Here is a 19,675-nt window from a genome sequence, read left to right on the forward strand (position 1 = left end):
AATAATGGGAAACTCCAAACTTATACAAAGTTTTTTTAATGAATTCACCAACACAGTCCAGACATTTCAAGTAAAAAATAAGAAGTTTCAAAAACTCATTTGCTATTGAAAGTTTTAGTGGCAATATTAGACCATACATAAGTGAAGGAATGAGTGTTTATGTATTGAACGATCGAGTAGTTACGGTCAAGTTTATTTTTATGATTCAGGAGAGGCAAATAATATACGCTGTTCAAAAAGAGAAAATTAAAATTGCTATCCAAATATTATAGTCAAGTCAAGTCAAGTCAATCATTTATTTTCACATAACGTTTTACAGATCCAGCATAGCTGGGAAACAGGTGAAATGGTCATGGACAATTAAAATAAATACAACTATAATAACTATACAATATGCTAAGAAATCAAATATATACATCATTTAAAAAATCATCAACTTTGTAATACCCTTTATTAAGCAGCAATTTGGTAACTTCTTTTTTGTATTTTTCAAAAGATTCTAATGATTTAATATTATCAGGAAGTTTATTATACAGTTTTTTCCCTAGGTATTGTGGAAGGGTTTCTATTGAGGTGGGCAGTTGTAAATCATTTCGATGTTGTGTTAAATAATTATGATAATGGTTTTCATTCATAAAATATTCAAGATTTTTTTTAAATATTAATGTTTGCAGGATATAAACAGACGGAAGTGTTAATATTTTCAATTCTCTAAATAATAATTTACAGGATTGCCTAGGCTTTGAAAAAGTCATAATTCTAAGGATCTTTTTTTGAATTTTGAAAATGGTTTCGGCATTTGAGCAGCTGCCCCAGAACTCTATTCCATACAACATGTTTGACACAAACAAAGCATATAGCTTGTACATATAGCTACAAGAGTTATCCAACCTATTTCGACTAATGTATACATACTTTCAAAACTTTGGGACAGGTATTAAGAGATACTGCACTGAACAACGTGAGAACGTTCTGATGTGGGGCTTATACCATGACTGACAGACAACACGTTAAATTACGTTAACCAAATTTCAATGGTGTTGCTGTGTTAGCGTATTCAAAGCAAATTATGGCTGTCCAGTTGGTAACCCAAAGTTTGAGGGTAACAAATGGAGCACATGAAATGGTTGACATCGCCCCACTTTTCAGGTTACTCTACGGAGAAAATTTGTTTGATCAGGGGGATGTCTCAAATCAAAGAAATAAAATGACCCAACTTTAATTACTTAAGACAGGTTATCAGTAAGGTAACAGTGTTCTTCAATTCTCAATGTAGAAAAACTTTGTTGCAACATGTTAACTCAAATTGAGGCAGATCGTTTAGCATTCATTGGAAGTTATCAGAACTGAGAGCAGAAATGATGTAGGCAAACCAATAGAGATATTTAAAATTAGTTTTCTAACAAGTTTTCAAACCCTAAGATGTAGTTACTCGAATTTAATCATAAGGTTTTCATCTGTGTTATGTTTCATACTATGCGGCTCATTGAGCCGCACGGGTTCTCTAGTAGATATATATTTGAGTTATGGACTAAAAACACACTATCTTCACAATACATGTATTGGATTAAGGATTTTTCACACCAGTACAATAAATTAATTTAATAAACTAACAGTGGCAATAGTTTTAATTGCAATGCATACCACATCTTTGAGCACGAACACCTTTTATTTTCTGAATAGCTGTTTCAAGTATGAAGTGATTCTACTAATATGAACTTGTTCCTGCAACAAATAAAACTTTTATATTATAAAGTTAAAGTATAAACTTTTCCAGATCCATGATAATCGAAATTCATCCTCAAGAGGCTAAAAAGAACCATTACAAATACAAATTTGTGTATCCACATCCACTCATTCTGTACTGTTCCCATACTGATGAGAGTAAATCTTGCTTCATTCTTGTTTTATATTAAAATCTTAAAATTTGCTTCATGTGATGGTTTGGTAATATCTTTGACTATTATTTACTACTAGCAGAGTAGGCCTACCCGTCCTTCGCACGGGGTTGGCAAATAAGTATAAAATGCTTGTTGCAGTTATACTTGATCTTTGCGTTTGCAATGTGAGAAGACACGGTTTGAGAAAATTTGCTTCCTCAAATTTACAGTATGCTATAGTATTACATATCTACCATAGCCATAATGTTCTACCACTTTACCCACACAATAGAGGAAGATAAATTATTAAAAATTCTCAAAATATCACAAATTATTCATGAAATTAAAAACATAAACATAAAACAATTCTACTTTGTCAGTTCTCATTGCGTATCACAGTTATTTTGTAGCTCCTTAGTTCAAATTACCTGTTTTCATAAACAATGAAAAAAATAATAGTGCTGCACCCTGTTATAAAAATCTTATCTAATGCTTTTGCATAACATATAAAATCAACTCTTTTCGTTGAAACAGCTGGCTAAATTCTTTAATTCCCTTTAAATATGAATACTCATAAGGTTAACATAGGGAACTGCAGAGCCACTGGGGTGGAGCCCGAAAGGATTTTTGGGATAAGAATATGCCTATATGTTAATCGGGAATGTGAGCTATCATCATGCCATATTTCAGCCCAATCCGACCAGTATTTTTTGCGTTTACTTGTCACAAACATACATACATCCATGCATCCAAACTTCCTCATTTATAATACTAGCTGTTGTACCCGTGCTTTGCAAATGGAAGAGGACACAAAATGCAAAAAAGTTAATAGTACTGCACCCTGTTGGTAAACCTTATAACTTTTTAATGCTATTTAATATCATAGACCCAACTTGTGTAGTTGAAACAGCTAACAAAATTCTTTTATTCCTTTTAAATATGATTACTCATAAGGTTAACATGGGAAACTCCAGAGCCACTGGGGCGGAGCCCGAAAGGACTTTTGAGATAAGAATGCGTCTATATGTTAATCGGGAATGTGAACTATCATCACACCAAATTTCAGCCCGATCAGACCAGTATTTTTCGCGTTTACTTGTCACAAACATACATCCATACATCCAAACTTTCTCATTTATAATATTAGTAGGATTAGTACGATTCAGTATCAAATAGTCAATGGTAATACCATAATACTAACAACTAATGCCCCTCAATTATTGTAGCCTACCAAAATCTGCTGGCCACTAAGAATTGGATGACTCAAAACTAGTCAAAACACCCACCACCTCCAAGGTAAAAGTCCCAAGATTAGAACCAATTTTGGCAATTTGTGTTACCTAACATTATTCTAGGTGTGAAAAGTATGTTGAATTTCAAGTTTGCACTGTATTTTGAACATGCTATAATATGTTTTAACCATGTGGCATTTTACATCTCTTGCAATAGAAAAAAAATACATCATTGAATAAAAAATGGTTGTTGCTCTAGGTCAAAAGTGTTATTAGATAAACTAAAACAAACTGCATACTGTACAATGACTAGGTTTGATCCAAAGGTCACTCTCGGATCATTTAGATGTTAAGAGGGGAGTTACTGGACATGCCCTTGGACCACATGCCGATTCGATTCTTCTTCGCCAGGCCATTCACCATCCTCCATCCATCCAGGGATGAATGGATGTCGGGTGGGAATCCTCTTCCACATTTCAGCTTCAGCAGGGTATACTGACGGTTCAAAGGTAAGAAGTGGGACAGGGGCTGGAATTCATGGAGTGCAGAACTGGGTTGGACATTTGTCTTCCCATGGGTACACACCCAACAGTGTTCCAGGCCGAAATAACTGTGATAATGGAATGTGCTAGGGAGAACCTGAGGCTGAGCTTCAGGGACATCAACCTTTCCATTTTTACAGACAGCCTTTGACAAGCTCAAAGCGCTTGACTCCTACAAGTTCAATTCCAAGGTGCTCTGGGACTGCCTCGCTGCAGTATGCGACCTGGGAAGGCGCAACAAGGTAACACTCTGTTGGGTTCCTGGGCACTCAGGGATAGAAAGGAACGAGGTGGCTGAAAGGCTTGCAAATGTCGTGTCAGCCTCAGACTTCGTGGGACCACAGCCTCTCTGTGGAATCTCTCGTGGGCATGCATGTCACTCTGTCATGTCATGGGCCCAGGAGGAACAAAGGAAAATATGGTTTAGGCTTCAGCACCATAGGGTAAGTAAGCTCACTCTCTGTAATATTACATGTCATTCATTCATCATTAACATTAATTTCTCTATTATTTTGTATATTTTCTCTCATAATGTCTGTTAATGCCCCTGATAATGTATTATCAGTTATTTAATATGTTTCTTCTTGTTAATGTGTTATTTTATCAAATTTTGTTCAATGTTATATAATATCCCATCACCCCACAGAAACATCATCTCTTTTTATGTTACAATATAATATTTATGCAAATTCTCTCCATACCTATCCTGTACTTATTTAAAAACCAACAATAATCATTTATTTAGAATAATATATAATTGTAAGAAAATTGCAATATAGTAATAACATCTTAAATATAGTATCACTTTTCAAAATTATCCAAAGAAAATCAAAATTACTGTGGCAAGTGTCATTCATGTAAATTAACCAGCTGTACATCACTTCAACAATGGACATGGACTTCCTGAGCTTCTACCATTGCCTCTACTCAGATCCTGCCAACTCTTCACAGTGTGAACATCATTCTATTGGAAATTGTGTTTAATTTAAACTAAAATTCATAATCCCAAAGTAAAACCTAAAATTTAAATTTCTCATCATCCAAAAGTATTGGACAAGTGCATTGAAGAGTACCAATTTATAAGAAGACAGACACTCCAAATTTGGTAACCATAATCCATCTTATTTAACTAAGGACAAATTTAATCTTCATTGGACATTTAATCAGCATAGCCTACTAGGCCCAATTAACCTAACTCATAAAGATATATATATATTTCAAATTGAACTTTTATTCAAAATTTAATCTTCAAATTCTATTTTATTTCATTAAATTCAGTGAAACCATTTGGAATCTTTCTTTGGACATTTAACATTATTATATTAATAGCATCACGAACCTAGTATTTCAGAATAATAACTAAATTAAATTATCTACATTTTAAAGAAGCCTAATATATCATTCGAACCGCCACGACCACCCCTCCCTGAGATTAAGAGCTCATAGCCTATTTAAATATTAATTAGTACTTCAGAAGAAACCAACCCAATATAAGCCTAGAATAATATCATCCACTTTGGAAACCCCACCATTTTGAAAATTTACCATTGTTAACTTACCCTGTAGCTAATTCAACCAATAACTTATCTTGTATTTCATTAATAAATTTTATATTGTAACCTACTAAATCTATTTATTGTTAAAATTATTCATATTTTATCAATTTAAGATAAAGACTTACCTCATTAGACAGAAATAAAACACAAATTAGGAATTATCTTTATTAAGAAAGAAATGACTTGGAGTTCAATGTGGGCTAACTTAATAGCCGAAGGAATTTTGTGGGCCTAAGTTAATGAAAGTCTATAGAAAGCTTTATGGTATGTAGCAAATTTGGCGACCCAACGTGTCGGCTTTCGAATGATATATTACGGTAGTCATAAAATATTGCAATTTTCGATCTAAGCTAATTTAACCTTAAGTTGTACTAGATTGTAAGAACCCATAGCCTATTGTACGTCCCGTAATTAATATTCCCAACCCCAATAACAACACAAAGCCGTTATACAAAACACTAACTAATCACGCACAATTCGCATAATTAGTACAATAATTAATCATGGCCGAGAAAGGTTATAATTTAAGACCCAACCGTAAAAATTCTAACCTAAACCCAAATTACGACTACAACAACACTGACAGCGAGAGCGAGATTGAAGAAGAAGGTCGCCATCTTGATGACATCACACGCACGGACACAGAACAAAAAACACATCCACAGCAGACATCAGAACTCACAGAGGAAGAAAGCAACGAGTCCATGGACCAATCAGACACTAGTATTCCCATTCCTACAAGTCTGTTTGCAAATGTTGCCACTGAACTGTCCAGTAAACAAAGTCTGAATGTTTCCAAAATGCCAGGTGATAGCCAAGGTCACATTAGCGGATCAATAACCCAGACACCCGCACCCGAACACAGCCGATCGTTACCGAACATAGCCGAAGCCGACGAACGCCACCTAGACCTACCAACACGGCAACGACTTGACAATCCTAGCGTCACTGTCGGTGAAACAGCGACAACAAATACTACTGTCACGTCAGCACTAATTGCACCATCAGATATTAATACTTTAATTGCTCTCATGACTAAACTAGATACTAAATTGAGCAACAAAATTGACGAATCAAATACGGAAATTAAAGCAGAAATTGATAATAAAATCAACAGCAAACTTAATGAATTAAAAGTTGAACTCACTCAAAGCTTCAATGATAAAATTGATGCTAATAGCCTAAAAATTCAAGCTTGCAGAAACGCGCTAGAAACTCAAATTTCAGAAAATCGTGAAAATCAAAATAAATTCCAGATTGAAATTAACTCAATTAAGATCACTCAGACAACACAAGCTGAGGAAATGATTAAACTAAATGAGAAACTCACACAAAAAATTGATGAATCACAAGATCAAATGCGTCAATTCGTGATTGATAATCTTACACAACAACAATCAATATCTGATAATAAAAATCAACAGAGACAAAATGACATCCTATCTGCTGTCAAAACACAATTGGTAATGCATGAACAGAATTTTGACCAAAAAATTGAAGAACTTTCTCAACGAACCAGGCAAGAATCCGAACAAAATTCCAAAGCTAATTTGGCCATCATACAAAACGAAATTCTCCCAAAACTCACCATCCAAAACAAAACTTTAGAATCTCAGCAAGCTGAAATCCAAAATTTAAATCAAAATCTGACTAAATGTGAACAAGAAGTGGAAATCCTCAAACAGAGCAAAACATTTGAAAACTTCCAAGGCCCAATCAAAATTATATGCAATGGAAATGAAGAGAAAGACCGACAACTACCAAAATTCAATGGCCGAAGTGGCAACCCAAAAGAATATCTTAATAAATTGAAAAGATATTACGACAGAGGACTTGAGCGAAACAGTAATTATGACCCGATTGAATATCTCAAAGACCTGCTAGAGACTTCATTCGAAGGTCCCGCCTCAAGATGGCTACAACTTGTAAAGACTGACTTAAGTTCCTGGGAACAATTTTCCAACGAATTCGAAGCTAAATACTGGTCAAGAGAAGTACAACGCAGCTTAAGAGCCAAAATTGAATCAGAAAAATATCGGTCAAATGGTACCCTCAGCCGCAGCGAATACCTTACAGAACGTGTAATTTCACTCCAATCTATGAGCCCTTGCCTAACCGAAGAAGAAATTGTGACACTGATGGCAGAGAGATTTGACTCCATCATACAAGACTGCATCAATGTACAAAACATCACCACCGTACGTGCATTAGAAAGACTTCTACAACGTGAAGACCTCAAAGACGGACCAAAGAAGACACGCACCAACAACCAGAATCACAACAGCTCATCCAACAACCGACCGACAACTCCAAATCAACAACCACACATTTATCATCAAAATGGCCGCTACGAGAATCAGAGAGCGTACCAACCCAAGATACCTTCATATCACAACAATTCATACAACAACAATCACCAACACAGAAATTATCCAAACCATCAAAATTACCGTCCTAACCACAATCATCCTACTTACGACCGAAACCATGAAAACAAACCATATCAACGAGACAAATATCCTCCTCGTAACGGTGACAACAACCAACGGACCTACAGAAACCACCCAACCCAAGAACAAGCTCAGCTTTGCGCAGTAATGAGACAAAATAACTACGTGCCAAGTGCTCCTCCAAACAACCAATCATCACACAGTTACGAGCCACAGACTCATCCTGCACCAAATATACAGGAAAACGGTTCGGCGCTGTAAGCGACAACCGAGAGGGTCAATTATCATTAGTTAACTCTAAAATTACAGCGCCTATTTATGAAATTCTCGGTAATGAAATAAATCATCTTCAATCCCAAAGTATAATGTGCGATAAGAACTTCTTATTAGAAAATGATTCAGAAAATAATCAATCTCCAAATTTCACTCAAATAAGTTGCCCAGAAATTAGCATCAAACTTAACACGTTCACTGCCTTGTATATTTTCCAGCATTATTCCAATGGTGCGTTACGAGATCTATAGGTCTCGTCCGCTATGATTACCCAGATGCGATACGAGACCCCGAGATTACGTTGAGCAGTAATCTTTTGCGCATCATAACCTCGTAAAGAAAGGCGAGAGAGCACTGAGTGTTTGTTTATCTGAACCAGTACAATGTTGACAATCTTCAGCCAGTCCAGGAAGTAAATATGACGTCATTGTACGAGACCCCGAGATCTCGTACCGCACAGCTGTAATAGTTCATTATTTATTTGTATTTATTCTTTTCCTACAATAACAAATTAAGAAAAATATATGTTATCTGTTTATTTACTCCTTATAATCGTAACCGTTATAAAAAATATATTTTATCTTTCTTTTATCACTTTTTATAAGAATGCGTTTCCTTACGGCTTATTTCAGGCTAAATAAAATACAAATGAAATATGTTAACAAATTACTGTATTTATTTCGTTTTGGGGTTGGGCTATGACCTCGAAATGAGTGCGTGCCGACAATGAGTCGAGTGGGCGGGGGGAAGGGATGGGTGCAACGTTGAAGCTATATTTAGACTTGCACCACTTCCCTAAGGGCTGGGAAAGGGATCCCAATCGCAAAACAAAAACCAATGATACAAAGTTGTTTATCGGAAATTGCTTGTCCGGTTTGACGGTTATTTAGCATTGATTTTTGTATGATTTAGTAGGGACCAGGAGAAATATTCAAATTAATGTAAATGATTTGCTTTTTTACATCAAAATACAACATTGCACAATCGTGATATTTTAGGTCATTTACCAGTGACCTTTAATACGCATCCGTTAGTGCTGTTTTAGAAGAGAAACACGTCGATAGTTAAACAAGATTTATGTTCCCGTAGTTGAAAACGATAAATATGTAAACCTATAAAACATTAGATAACTCATAAAAATAACAGCATAAAAACGCACTATTCTTTCTCTTTGTTCTTGAATTATTTCTTTGGTTTCCTCCTTTCATCCAAGCATTCGACAAAGGTTACCATGGCTACTAATCACCCCATTAGCCTCATGTAGTGCTTGGAACAACTATTTTTGATACGAGACCCAGGGGTCTCGTATCGTAATAAAGTAAAAGTTTATTACTTCAGTGCGTTACGAGATCTATTTATCTCGTTCATTTCATATTTACTAGTTGATACACCAAGAAAAATGCATTATATATGTACAAGTTTCATTTCTTTACGATAACTGTACGCCGAAATATCTATGTCGTAATTTTTGGAAAGAAGCCAAATTATGGGTCCCGCACTACGGGCTAGGTACGATACGAGACCTCGGGATCTCGTAGCGCAGTGAACGTGTTAATAATATTAGAGTAAACGCATTAGTCGACACTGGTTCATCAATAACTTGTATATCAGAATCCTGGTTCAGTGAAAACAAATCCAAAATTTCACCATTTGAAGAATTTCCAGTTAATAACACAGTAATCAAAACTGCTACAAATGAGCGATCTAAAAGAGTCTCTCGAATTATTTACGTTCCCACTACAATTGCAGAACACACCTTGCCATTGGAATATCTTATTGTACCAAATCTAATAAAACCTATAATACTAGGAGTAGATGTTTTGTCTAATCTTAAAATGGATCTGAATTTCAACACAAATGAAATAGACATGCAGATAAATAATCACAATGTTACTTTGAAGTTTTGTATGTGCAACCAAGAGGGACAAATATGTCACTTAATAATTAATGATAGCCATAGGCCAAATAATGAATATTTTAATGATGAAACGTTTGATGTATATCACGATGATCCAATATATAATAAATTTAATAGCACAATAAATAACTTCAAAAATAGAAAAACAGATCCAATCGAAGACGAAACATTGACCCAAGAAGAAATAGATAATTCCCTAGCAACAAATAGGCACATAACCGCAGAAGAACGTGGAAAATTAAGCATTTTATTAAATAAATATCAGCGAAAGAAGATGAAGATGTTTTATACGGCCCCTACCATGTATCAGCCCTCAAGAAATATTTGGAACCAACCCGAGCAATAGAAGCTGTGACCGACGAGATAAATAATGATGACCCTACCTTCGAAGACATTGTACATTAATAAATTTCATAACGTGTTTCATCCATCAATATACTTTTGTGCATCATCATCTCCAACCAAATTGTGCCATGGACCTTAATCGCGAGTGCGTGACCCCATAAATTGTGTTTTCCATAAACTGATACCCAGGTGATAAAGTTTATAGACAATACTCACTTACTAATAAACTGTGATCTCCTTAATAACAAAGAAACAATAAAGTTATTTGATATTGAACAGTATGGAACAACAGCCATAATATCCCTTTCTTCCCATGCCAGGCCATGAACACTCTATTCTATTTTCCCCATTTTAATGTTATTGTCCTACACATTTGTTAATTTAGATTATAATTTTGTTGTATTATCACCCAATGTTCAATCATCCAGAAAATCAATCATTTAATGTTATTCATACCTATCTTTAAGTATCATTCATATTAATGATTCATGATTCCATTTCATATTTTGTCGAAATCTGTATTTCATTTCATAGCATACAGATTTCTGTGGGGATAATTTGTAATATTACATGTCATTCATTCATCATTAACATTAATTTCTCTATTATTTTGTATATTTTCTCTCATAATGTCTGTTAATGCCCCTGATAATGTATTATCAGTTATTTAATATGTTTCTCCTTGTTAATGTGTTATTTTATCAAATTTTGTTCAATGTTATATAATATCCCATCACCCCACAGAAACATCATCTCTTTTTATGTTACAATATAATATTTATGCAAATTCTCTCCATACCTATCCTGTACTTATTTAAAAACCAACAATAATCATTTATTTAGAATAATATATAATTGTAAGAAAATTGCAATATAGTAATAACATCTTAAATATAGTATCACTTTTCAAAATTATCCAAAGAAAATCAAAATTACTGTGGCAAGTGTCATTCATGTAAATTAACCAGCTGTACATCACTTCAACAATGGACATGGACTTCCTGAGCTTCTACCATTGCCTCTACTCAGATCCTGCCAACTCTTCACAGTGTGAACATCATTCTATTGGAAATTGTGTTTAATTTAAACTAAAATTCATAATCCCAAAGTAAAACCTAAAATTTAAATTTCTCATCATCCAAAAGTATTGGACAAGTGCATTGAAGAGTACCAATTTATAAGAAGACAGACACTCCAAATTTGGTAACCATAATCCATCTTATTTAACTAAGGACAAATTTAATCTTCATTGGACATTTAATCAGCATAGCCTACTAGGCCCAATTAACCTAACTCATAAAGATATATATATATTTCAAATTGAACTTTTATTCAAAATTTAATCTTCAAATTCTATTTTATTTCATTAAATTCAGTGAAACCATTTGGAATCTTTCTTTGGACATTTAACATTATTATATTAATACAGGGTGTCTACTACATTCTGGATAAAAAATTCATGGACAATTCCCGTACATTTAAGGACACTTTGTCGTAACCTTTGTCGGTGTCATTAGGCCTACCGAATAATTTTCCTGATTTGTCAAACTGTATTAATCTTGTTATTAACTGTAGTTGTACCAGAGAGAACAGTAAATAACAATAGATAAGAGTTAAAAATTTCAAAATAGAAATTTATTGAAAGTAAACAAGTATAGGCCTACCTATACTTTAGGTAAAGCTTTTATAGTGTAACAGAGAAACGCAATCATTGTCTCCTGCGATAGCGACAAATATCTCCATCGGTCACGTAAACTTCATAACATAGCTTATCCGATCCAGGCGGATTAATTTGGCATGATTCCCCCTGGCACAACGTTAGGCTCTCGACTACTTTTGAAAAAAAATCTTTAATGCATATTGTTACTCAGTTCTTAGTACAAAATCAAGGTATGGTAAGCGGCTACCAATAAGCAATAAGCACAGAGTAAGATTATTGTATTTTCATTTGCAAAGTTAATATAGACACATAGCAATCATTAATTGTTTATCTAGGCTCAATTACATTTTCTTAATATATTTTACAGCTCTTTCAAGAATCAAAATACCCAGGCCTAGACCTAATTATTTAGGAGGGCCTATATAAACTGGGTAACAAACAATGAGGTTATAATAGCAGCAAAGTCACTATCATCATTCTAGTTCATAAGATTTAGATTGCTTAAAGCATACAACTCAAAATAAATAAATATATGGGAAACAAAAAACATTGAAACCTGAATAGCCAACAATATAAGACAAAGATACAGAAAATGCAATGACATAATTTGAAACCAAGCAGGCCTACATAGTGATAAAACATTAATGCAAACAACATTGCTTGTGGTTTTGTCAATTAAAAGATCAAATATCCATAAAAAAGGGGTTAACTTACAAAATAAAACTGTAGATTATTTACATGTTTAATATGAAACCATCAACAGTTTTATGGCACTAGGCAATGGCCGCAGCAAATTGAATCTTCAAGCCAAAGTACAAGTAAGAAGTGAAATTTAACAGCCATTATAAATCTATTATTTTCACGATAAAATAGGTTTGGGATCTCATAATAATTACCCTAGTAATGAAAAAAGAAGTTGTAAAGGAATAAAAGTGATACAACTTTTATGAGCTATAACTGAGTCAACAGTTCTTGGAAGTACTTGACTTGACACTTGATTGTCGTGATAAAATATTAATGGGTTTGAAATTGCTAATGGGATTTTTATTGCATAATAACTCTAGTAATAAATTATGAAAATGTAAACAAACATCTGATAAACCTTTTATGTGCTCCTAACCAACTAGCGATCAATAAAATTATGGCCCATTAAAAATTTAAGGACATAGTCTGGCATTTAAGGACAATTCCCGTACATTTCATGGCCAATAAAAAATTAAGTACAATTCCCGGTTTTCCCGGATTTCCCGGTTGGTAGACACCCTGTAATAGCATCACGAACCTAGTATTTCAGAATAATAACTAAATTAAATTATCTACATTTTAAAGAAGCCTAATATATCATTCGAACCGCCACGACCACCCCTCCCTGAGATTAAGAGCTCATAGCCTATTTAAATATTAATTAGTACTTCAGAAGAAACCAACCCAATATAAGCCTAGAATAATATCATCCACTTTGGAAACCCCACCATATTGAAAATTTACCATTGTTAACTTACCCTGTAGCTAATTCAACCAATAACTTATCTTGTATTTCATTAATAAATTTTATATTGTAACCTACTAAATCTATTTATTGTTAAAATTATTCATATTTTATAAATTTAAGATAAAGACTTACCTCATTAGACAGAAATAAAACACAAATTAGGAATTATCTTTATTAAGAAAGAAATGACTTGGAGTTCAATGTGGGCTAACTTAATAGCCGAAGGAATTTTGTGGGCCTAAGTTAATGAAAGTCTATAGAAAGCTTTGTATGTAGCATCTCTTCTCCCCTTCCCAGACGGTCGCCTCCAATGCTCTACTTTTAGACAGGAGGCAACTTAGACAGATCAGAGGAATGGTCACCGGCCATGGCTTCCTGAAATTGCACCTGCATCGTTTGAGGATCCACAGAGACACTGCGTGTAGGAAATGTGGGCAATTAGAGGAGACTGCTGATCACCTACTCTATGACTGCACAGCTCTGAACGAGGTAAGGGACAGTACTCTTGGAGCAATGACAAGGGGCAGACACCATCCTCAGGAGGAGCTCATAGATAGGATGCTGAAGTTCATTTATTTCTATCAAAAATTGTCAATGTTTCTAAATGGTCATTTAATTAGCAGATGCAGGTCCCGGAATTTGTTGAAAAAGGGGTGCTCTTACATTTTTACTTTTTTTCATTATCAACAAAATTAACATTATAAGGGTTCAAATTAGCCTTATTTTTGAGATTGGGTGTCAGTTTACTTTTTTTTTTTTTACAGAACCCGAGATTGAGATTTTGTAAAAGTTGTCGGTTTTTGTTTATTGGTTAACATGATAAATTGTAACCAATAAACAGTTTGATAACTAGGTGGCGTTCGCAGACGCATCCACAAAATTGAGCGGAGTCATCAAGGGTTCATATTATATTGTTTTTGTCATACTGCAGTAAAAACAGTCGTTTTAGCGAATTTCCCCATAGGGAAGTAGCTATTACCGTAGGTGGCACGGTAAGACCTACGGCCGGGACCGATTTACTTTTTTCATTTTGATGTCCCCAGAGGCCAAAAACACCATTTGTTCAAATTTATATATATATATACACAGTATATATATAAAAATGTCCGTGAACGCGATAACTTGAGTAATTTTTTTCGATTTTGATAAAATTTTGTTTAAAGGTGTAAGGCGGATAAACTTGAATGAGTTCGCGAACCAGCATGATCGGACCATGGGAACAGGGCTTTACGGGGGGTTTTATGGGGTAAAAATTGGTTTTTCTCATTTTTAACCCTCAAAACACAAAATTTCCCAATTTATCTATAGACCTTATTAAAGTACTTAAAAAACAAATGATTAAGTATATCGCGGTGTTTTTGTACGGTTATTGGTAACCAATTCAAAAAATTTAAAATTCCCATGTTATTTTTAAGGAGAATATTGAAAATGTTATAGTTTGCTTGTTTATGGATATATTTTGATCAAACTTAAGAAATGTATTTATTATATACTTAGCTATTCATATTTTACTAAAACACACTTTATCAGTTTAAGTTTCCTTGTAGCAGCAAACCTAGGTACTCGCCTAATGTTATTTAAATATATTTAATTGAAAATCATTCAGAGATATGGAAATTCGCTTAGTCGGCAGGTTTGCTGCGGCGGGGGTATTTAATGCATGCGTTGCGGGTCTAAAGTAGCATTTTTACTCTTTAGGGAGTAAAAATCGTTTTTAGCCTCTATGGAGTAAAAATCAGCTGTTGTATACTCAGTTGTAAATTTCTATTGTATGTGTTCTGTTCTATGTTGTTTTTGATTGCATGTATCGAAAATATGTATCGATTCGTGATTCGTTATAATCATTTTAACCTACAGTCTACAGTCTCTTCCCATAGCATTTTAGCATTGCAGATGCATTAATCCATTCCCACACTCAACACTGCTCACCTTTACTACTTTCCCACCTTTTCACCACCCCCTACGTCGTGGACCTGTTTCCCTCTCTTCCCATAGCATTTTAGGATTGCAGATACATTAATGTAATTGCCAAAGACAGTTCCCCCACTCTGCCTGCCAGCCTTTACTACTTCCTTCACCACTTCCTACGTCGTGGGGCCTGTTTCCTTCCCTTCTCATAGCATTTTAGGATTGAAGATACATTAATCTAACTGCCACAGACAGTATGCTCATACTTTACTACTTCCTAAGCCACTTCCTACATCGTGGACCTGTTTTCACCACTTTCCATAGCATTTTAGTATTTTAGATACGTAGATATAATTGCCACAAACGTTCCCCACACTCCGCACTGCTGGCCTTTACTACTTCTTTCGCCATTTTCTATGTCATGGGCATGCTTCCATTCCTTCTCATAGCATTTCAGCATTGCAGATAGATTAATCTAACTGCTACAAACGGTTTCCAGTTCCCACACTCCACACTGCTCGCCTTACTACTTCCTTCACCTTTTCTTACGTCGCGGACCTGTTTTCTCTCTCTTTCCAAATAATTTTAAGATTGTATATACCTTAATCCAATCGTCATAAACAGTTCCCACACTCCAGACAGCTCGCCTTGACTACTTCCTTCACCACTTCCTATGTCTCGGACCAGTTTCCCTCCCTTCCCATAGCATTTTAGGATTGCAGATCCCTTAATCTAATCGTCACAAACAGTTTCTACACTCTGGACAGCTCGCCTTGACTACTTCCTTCACCACTTCCTACGTCACGGAACTGTATTCCTCCCTTCCCATAGCATTTTAGGATTGCAGATCCCTTAATCTAATCGTCACAAACAGTTTCTACACTCCGGACAGCTCGCCTTGACTACTTCCTTCACCACTTCCTACGTCACGGATCTGTATTCCTCTCTTCCCATAGCATTTTAGGATTGCAGATACCTTAATCTAATCGTCATAAACAGTTTCCACCCTCCAGACTGCTCACCTTTACTACTTCCTTCACCACTTCCTAAGTCACGGACCTCAAGCTTTTATTATATTTATGATCCATACCGTTTCTGTTCTAATATCTGTGGAATAATGCTATCAGCTATTTCTTTATCTACTGCATTCAAAAGTCAACAGTGTATCATATGTCTTTGTTTATGTGTCAAATACTGGTTCAATAAGGATACATTGAAACTTTGAGACCCAGTGGGGCGGATTCCTGAGAGACTTTTTTAACGCCATATAAATGTTGGCACTCACCGATATGGTCTTTATCACCATGCAAAATTTTAAAACGATTGATTCAGCCGTCTAGGAGGAGTTTGCGTATTATGAAATGCATAAGAGTCGACGTATAAGAGCTTCGCTCAATAAATATGTAAATTAATCATGTCAATGATAGAAGTGACGAGTGCCGGACTTAGAACTAGGCCAAACCCCTAGGGCTGCAAGAGAAAGAGGGCCACAGCGTCTTGTATAAAAACTTTTGATTTAAACAACAAATTGTTTTATAAATTAATGATTCATCACGCCCGTGAGGAATTATAACCATGTCCCCATGAGGGCAGGAGATGTTCTCAATTTTATGGTGATTGCAAGTGACGTTAATCATGTCCCCATGATAGCGGGAGTTGTTCAATCAGCTCCAGCTGTGATCGCAGGTGGGGATAACAATGTCCCTGTAATAGCGGGAGATGCTAACAATTTTGCCGCGATATCAGGCAATTCCTTTACATTTCTTTTCCCGCAACTCCTGGCTAGATCCGTCACTGATCATTAGACAAGTCGATCAAAGACTCGGCAATTATTATCGTAATTAAACATGTAAGAGGGACATGAATACCATTTTATGACTTAATGTTATGTTTGTTGCTAAAAATCAAGAAAAATCCAATTTAATTATTTTTTTAACTTATTGAGGAACTTTATGTATTGAGAGCTGTGTTCATGGAAATTTAATAAGGAAATATTAAATATTTTTTTTATTTGTTTTTATGAAAGTTATACTTACAGGTTTAAGGGTCACATAATAATATACCAATTTTTAAAATCATTACACTTTTAATACCTTAAAAAAAAGTTTCAATAAACCTTTGGGTCATTTTCTTAAAAAAAGATTTGTGTGCCTCGTTTTAAGACACACCGTAAAATGTCATTGTAAATTCTAAAAAATCAACAGTTGCGTGGTGAAAAGGCTGCAAATTTAGGACTTGCCCCCCCCCCCTCAAGAAAAATGGGTGGCTGCGGCCCTTATGAGGTGGAGCAACAAAACGCAAACAATGTAAAATGAATGAGACCAGATTATTAACTTATCTATGGTACAGATATACCTGTAACATGGTATCCCTGCTACGTAGACCAGCTATACCATTACTAAGTGTCTCATCCTTGATCACCAGAGAGTATGGTATTCCAAGTAGGTCATGTTTCTTGAATAGCAGGTTAACACTATTTTCATTGTCATTGACACAAGACATTAGGGTGAGCAATCCTGCTCTACGAAGACTTAAATTGAGGAATTCTGCCAGCAGCTTTAATTCTTCTGGAACACCATCTGAAATAGAGTTGCTAATTTCAGACGATAGCACCATTTTTCAATACCTCAACTATTTAAATGATTAACATTTTTCAGTTCTAGAGTTTTTAAATAAAAATAGCTCAATAAATGAATTCTCAGTTAAGGAGTTATGAAGGTTTTTGTAAAAATCACATGCATACATACAGATAGACCAAAAACAAAAACGGAATGAGATAGGACACATGTTATATTACATTTTTGGTTTCTTTTGACATGCTGAATAACGTGAAAAAGTTTGTTCATATGGTTGCAAGACACCCTGTATATACAGGGTGAAACGATAGTGTTAATGTTCACGATGGTGTTAGTGTTAAAAATTTGTATGTGTTAAACTACTAAGTGTTACTGACAGAATGGGAGAAATTTAAGTTTTCATGCCCTCAAAGGTAGTCAATAACAGACAAAATAAGATTTTTACAAAATATTTGTATTTGCTTAGATAAAATGACCATAAGTGCAATAAAGATTGCTTTTATTGGGTGAGGTTCATTAAGTCCAAATTTCACTAAGTCCAAAGTAAAATATTAAATAAACATATTGGTTAAAAATATTAAAGACAGACAAGACAAAAATTAATAGGACTTGACAAAAGATGTGTATTTAAATTGGATAATGTTTACAAAATCATAATAATAAAATAAAACATATATTAGTTCAATTACCATTCAAAAATTAGATTTCTTTTTTATTTTCATTCGTTTTTTCTTCGGAGCAATAGTCATTTTTGGCCGAGGTTTGCGAAGGCTAACTTTGGTACTCACCAGTTCATTAGTGATTTTCACTTTGAGCTTACGTTTTCTTTGATTTTTTTGAATATTTCAGAATACTTCTTATTCCTCTGGTTATAACTGCTGGACTTAAAGTACTTGCCGTGGTACTGTGAGATTATTATGTACTTTAACTAATTTAATACAATTAAATTGTGCACATAATGTTGACTGTGTAGTGTATATTTATTACTGAATAACTTTGCATAAACATAAATAAAAACAACAACAAATAATTAACTGATCAGCTGGATTAAATAGGGACAGTTTTTGGAAATATGTATCAACTCTTCCCGCCTAAATTTCACATTTTAGAAGCTGATCGATATGCCTCCTCCACACAGTTCCGTCTTCCATTTTGACTTGGTATAAGAGGGTACTTCTCTTCCAATGATAGTTCCAAAGCACCATTTCCGTTTAGGACTTGAGTAGTCTCTAGCCACTGTCCCCCACTTGAAATTGTCTGCGCACAGCCATTGCACTTCTTGCTGACTTGTTATATTGAGGAAGCAATAATCCTAAGTGCGTTCTTATCTCTCTTCCATACATTAAACTCTAAGCATTTGACCCGGTTGAGTTAGGGGATTGACGAAGTTGCATGAGAAGCCTATATAATTTAAGATCTAATTTCAAAACAGCTTTTGAAAAGCTCAAAGGAAAATGCTATAGCTGCGGTTCACCATTTCATCGGGCACATGAGTGTCGTTTTCAGGAAGCAACGTGTCGAAGGTGTAACAAAGTGGGACACATTGCAAGTGTATGCATGCAAACAAAAAGGCAGATCCAAACAAAGTACAGAAATCATCAAACAGAATATGAAACTGAAGAAAGTAGTGAGAATGAGTTTCACATTAATGTCATCAACAGTAGAAGCAATGACAAATTTATCGTAAACATGAAGATTGAGGGCAAAGCAGTACCAATGGAACTAGACACAGGTGCAGCCCTCAGCACTATGTCCTACAAAGATTTTAAGAAGTTGTCAATTCCACAAAAGGTATTTTCAACCAAAGTTGAACTTTGTACATACACAGGGGAAACTATTAAGA

The 19,675-nt window shown here is 34.8% G+C and overlaps 1 protein-coding gene across 1 annotated transcript in view; it reads right to left on the bottom strand.

Annotated features, from left to right (window-relative positions):
- Positions 1-1,547: 1,547 nt before the first annotated feature.
- LOC128984057 (DNA polymerase subunit gamma-2, mitochondrial) overlaps positions 1,548-19,675 on the bottom strand; it is a 47,607-nt gene continuing 29,479 nt past the window's right edge. Inside the window, exons 5-6 of the mRNA XM_054403344.1 lie at positions 17,612-17,835; positions 1,548-1,725 (exon numbers count right to left, since the gene is read on the bottom strand). Of these exons, the coding sequence (XP_054259319.1) occupies positions 1,669-1,725; positions 17,612-17,835 (281 nt within the window). The 3' untranslated portion in view covers positions 1,548-1,668. The remainder of the gene's footprint in view (positions 1,726-17,611; positions 17,836-19,675) is intronic.

Source organism: Macrosteles quadrilineatus, unplaced genomic scaffold (genome assembly GCF_028750875.1).
Source record: "Macrosteles quadrilineatus isolate MER2022 unplaced genomic scaffold, UCM_ALF_1.0 Scaffold_1__1_contigs__length_201487025, whole genome shotgun sequence".
Lineage (NCBI taxonomy): Eukaryota > Metazoa > Arthropoda > Insecta > Hemiptera > Cicadellidae > Macrosteles > Macrosteles quadrilineatus.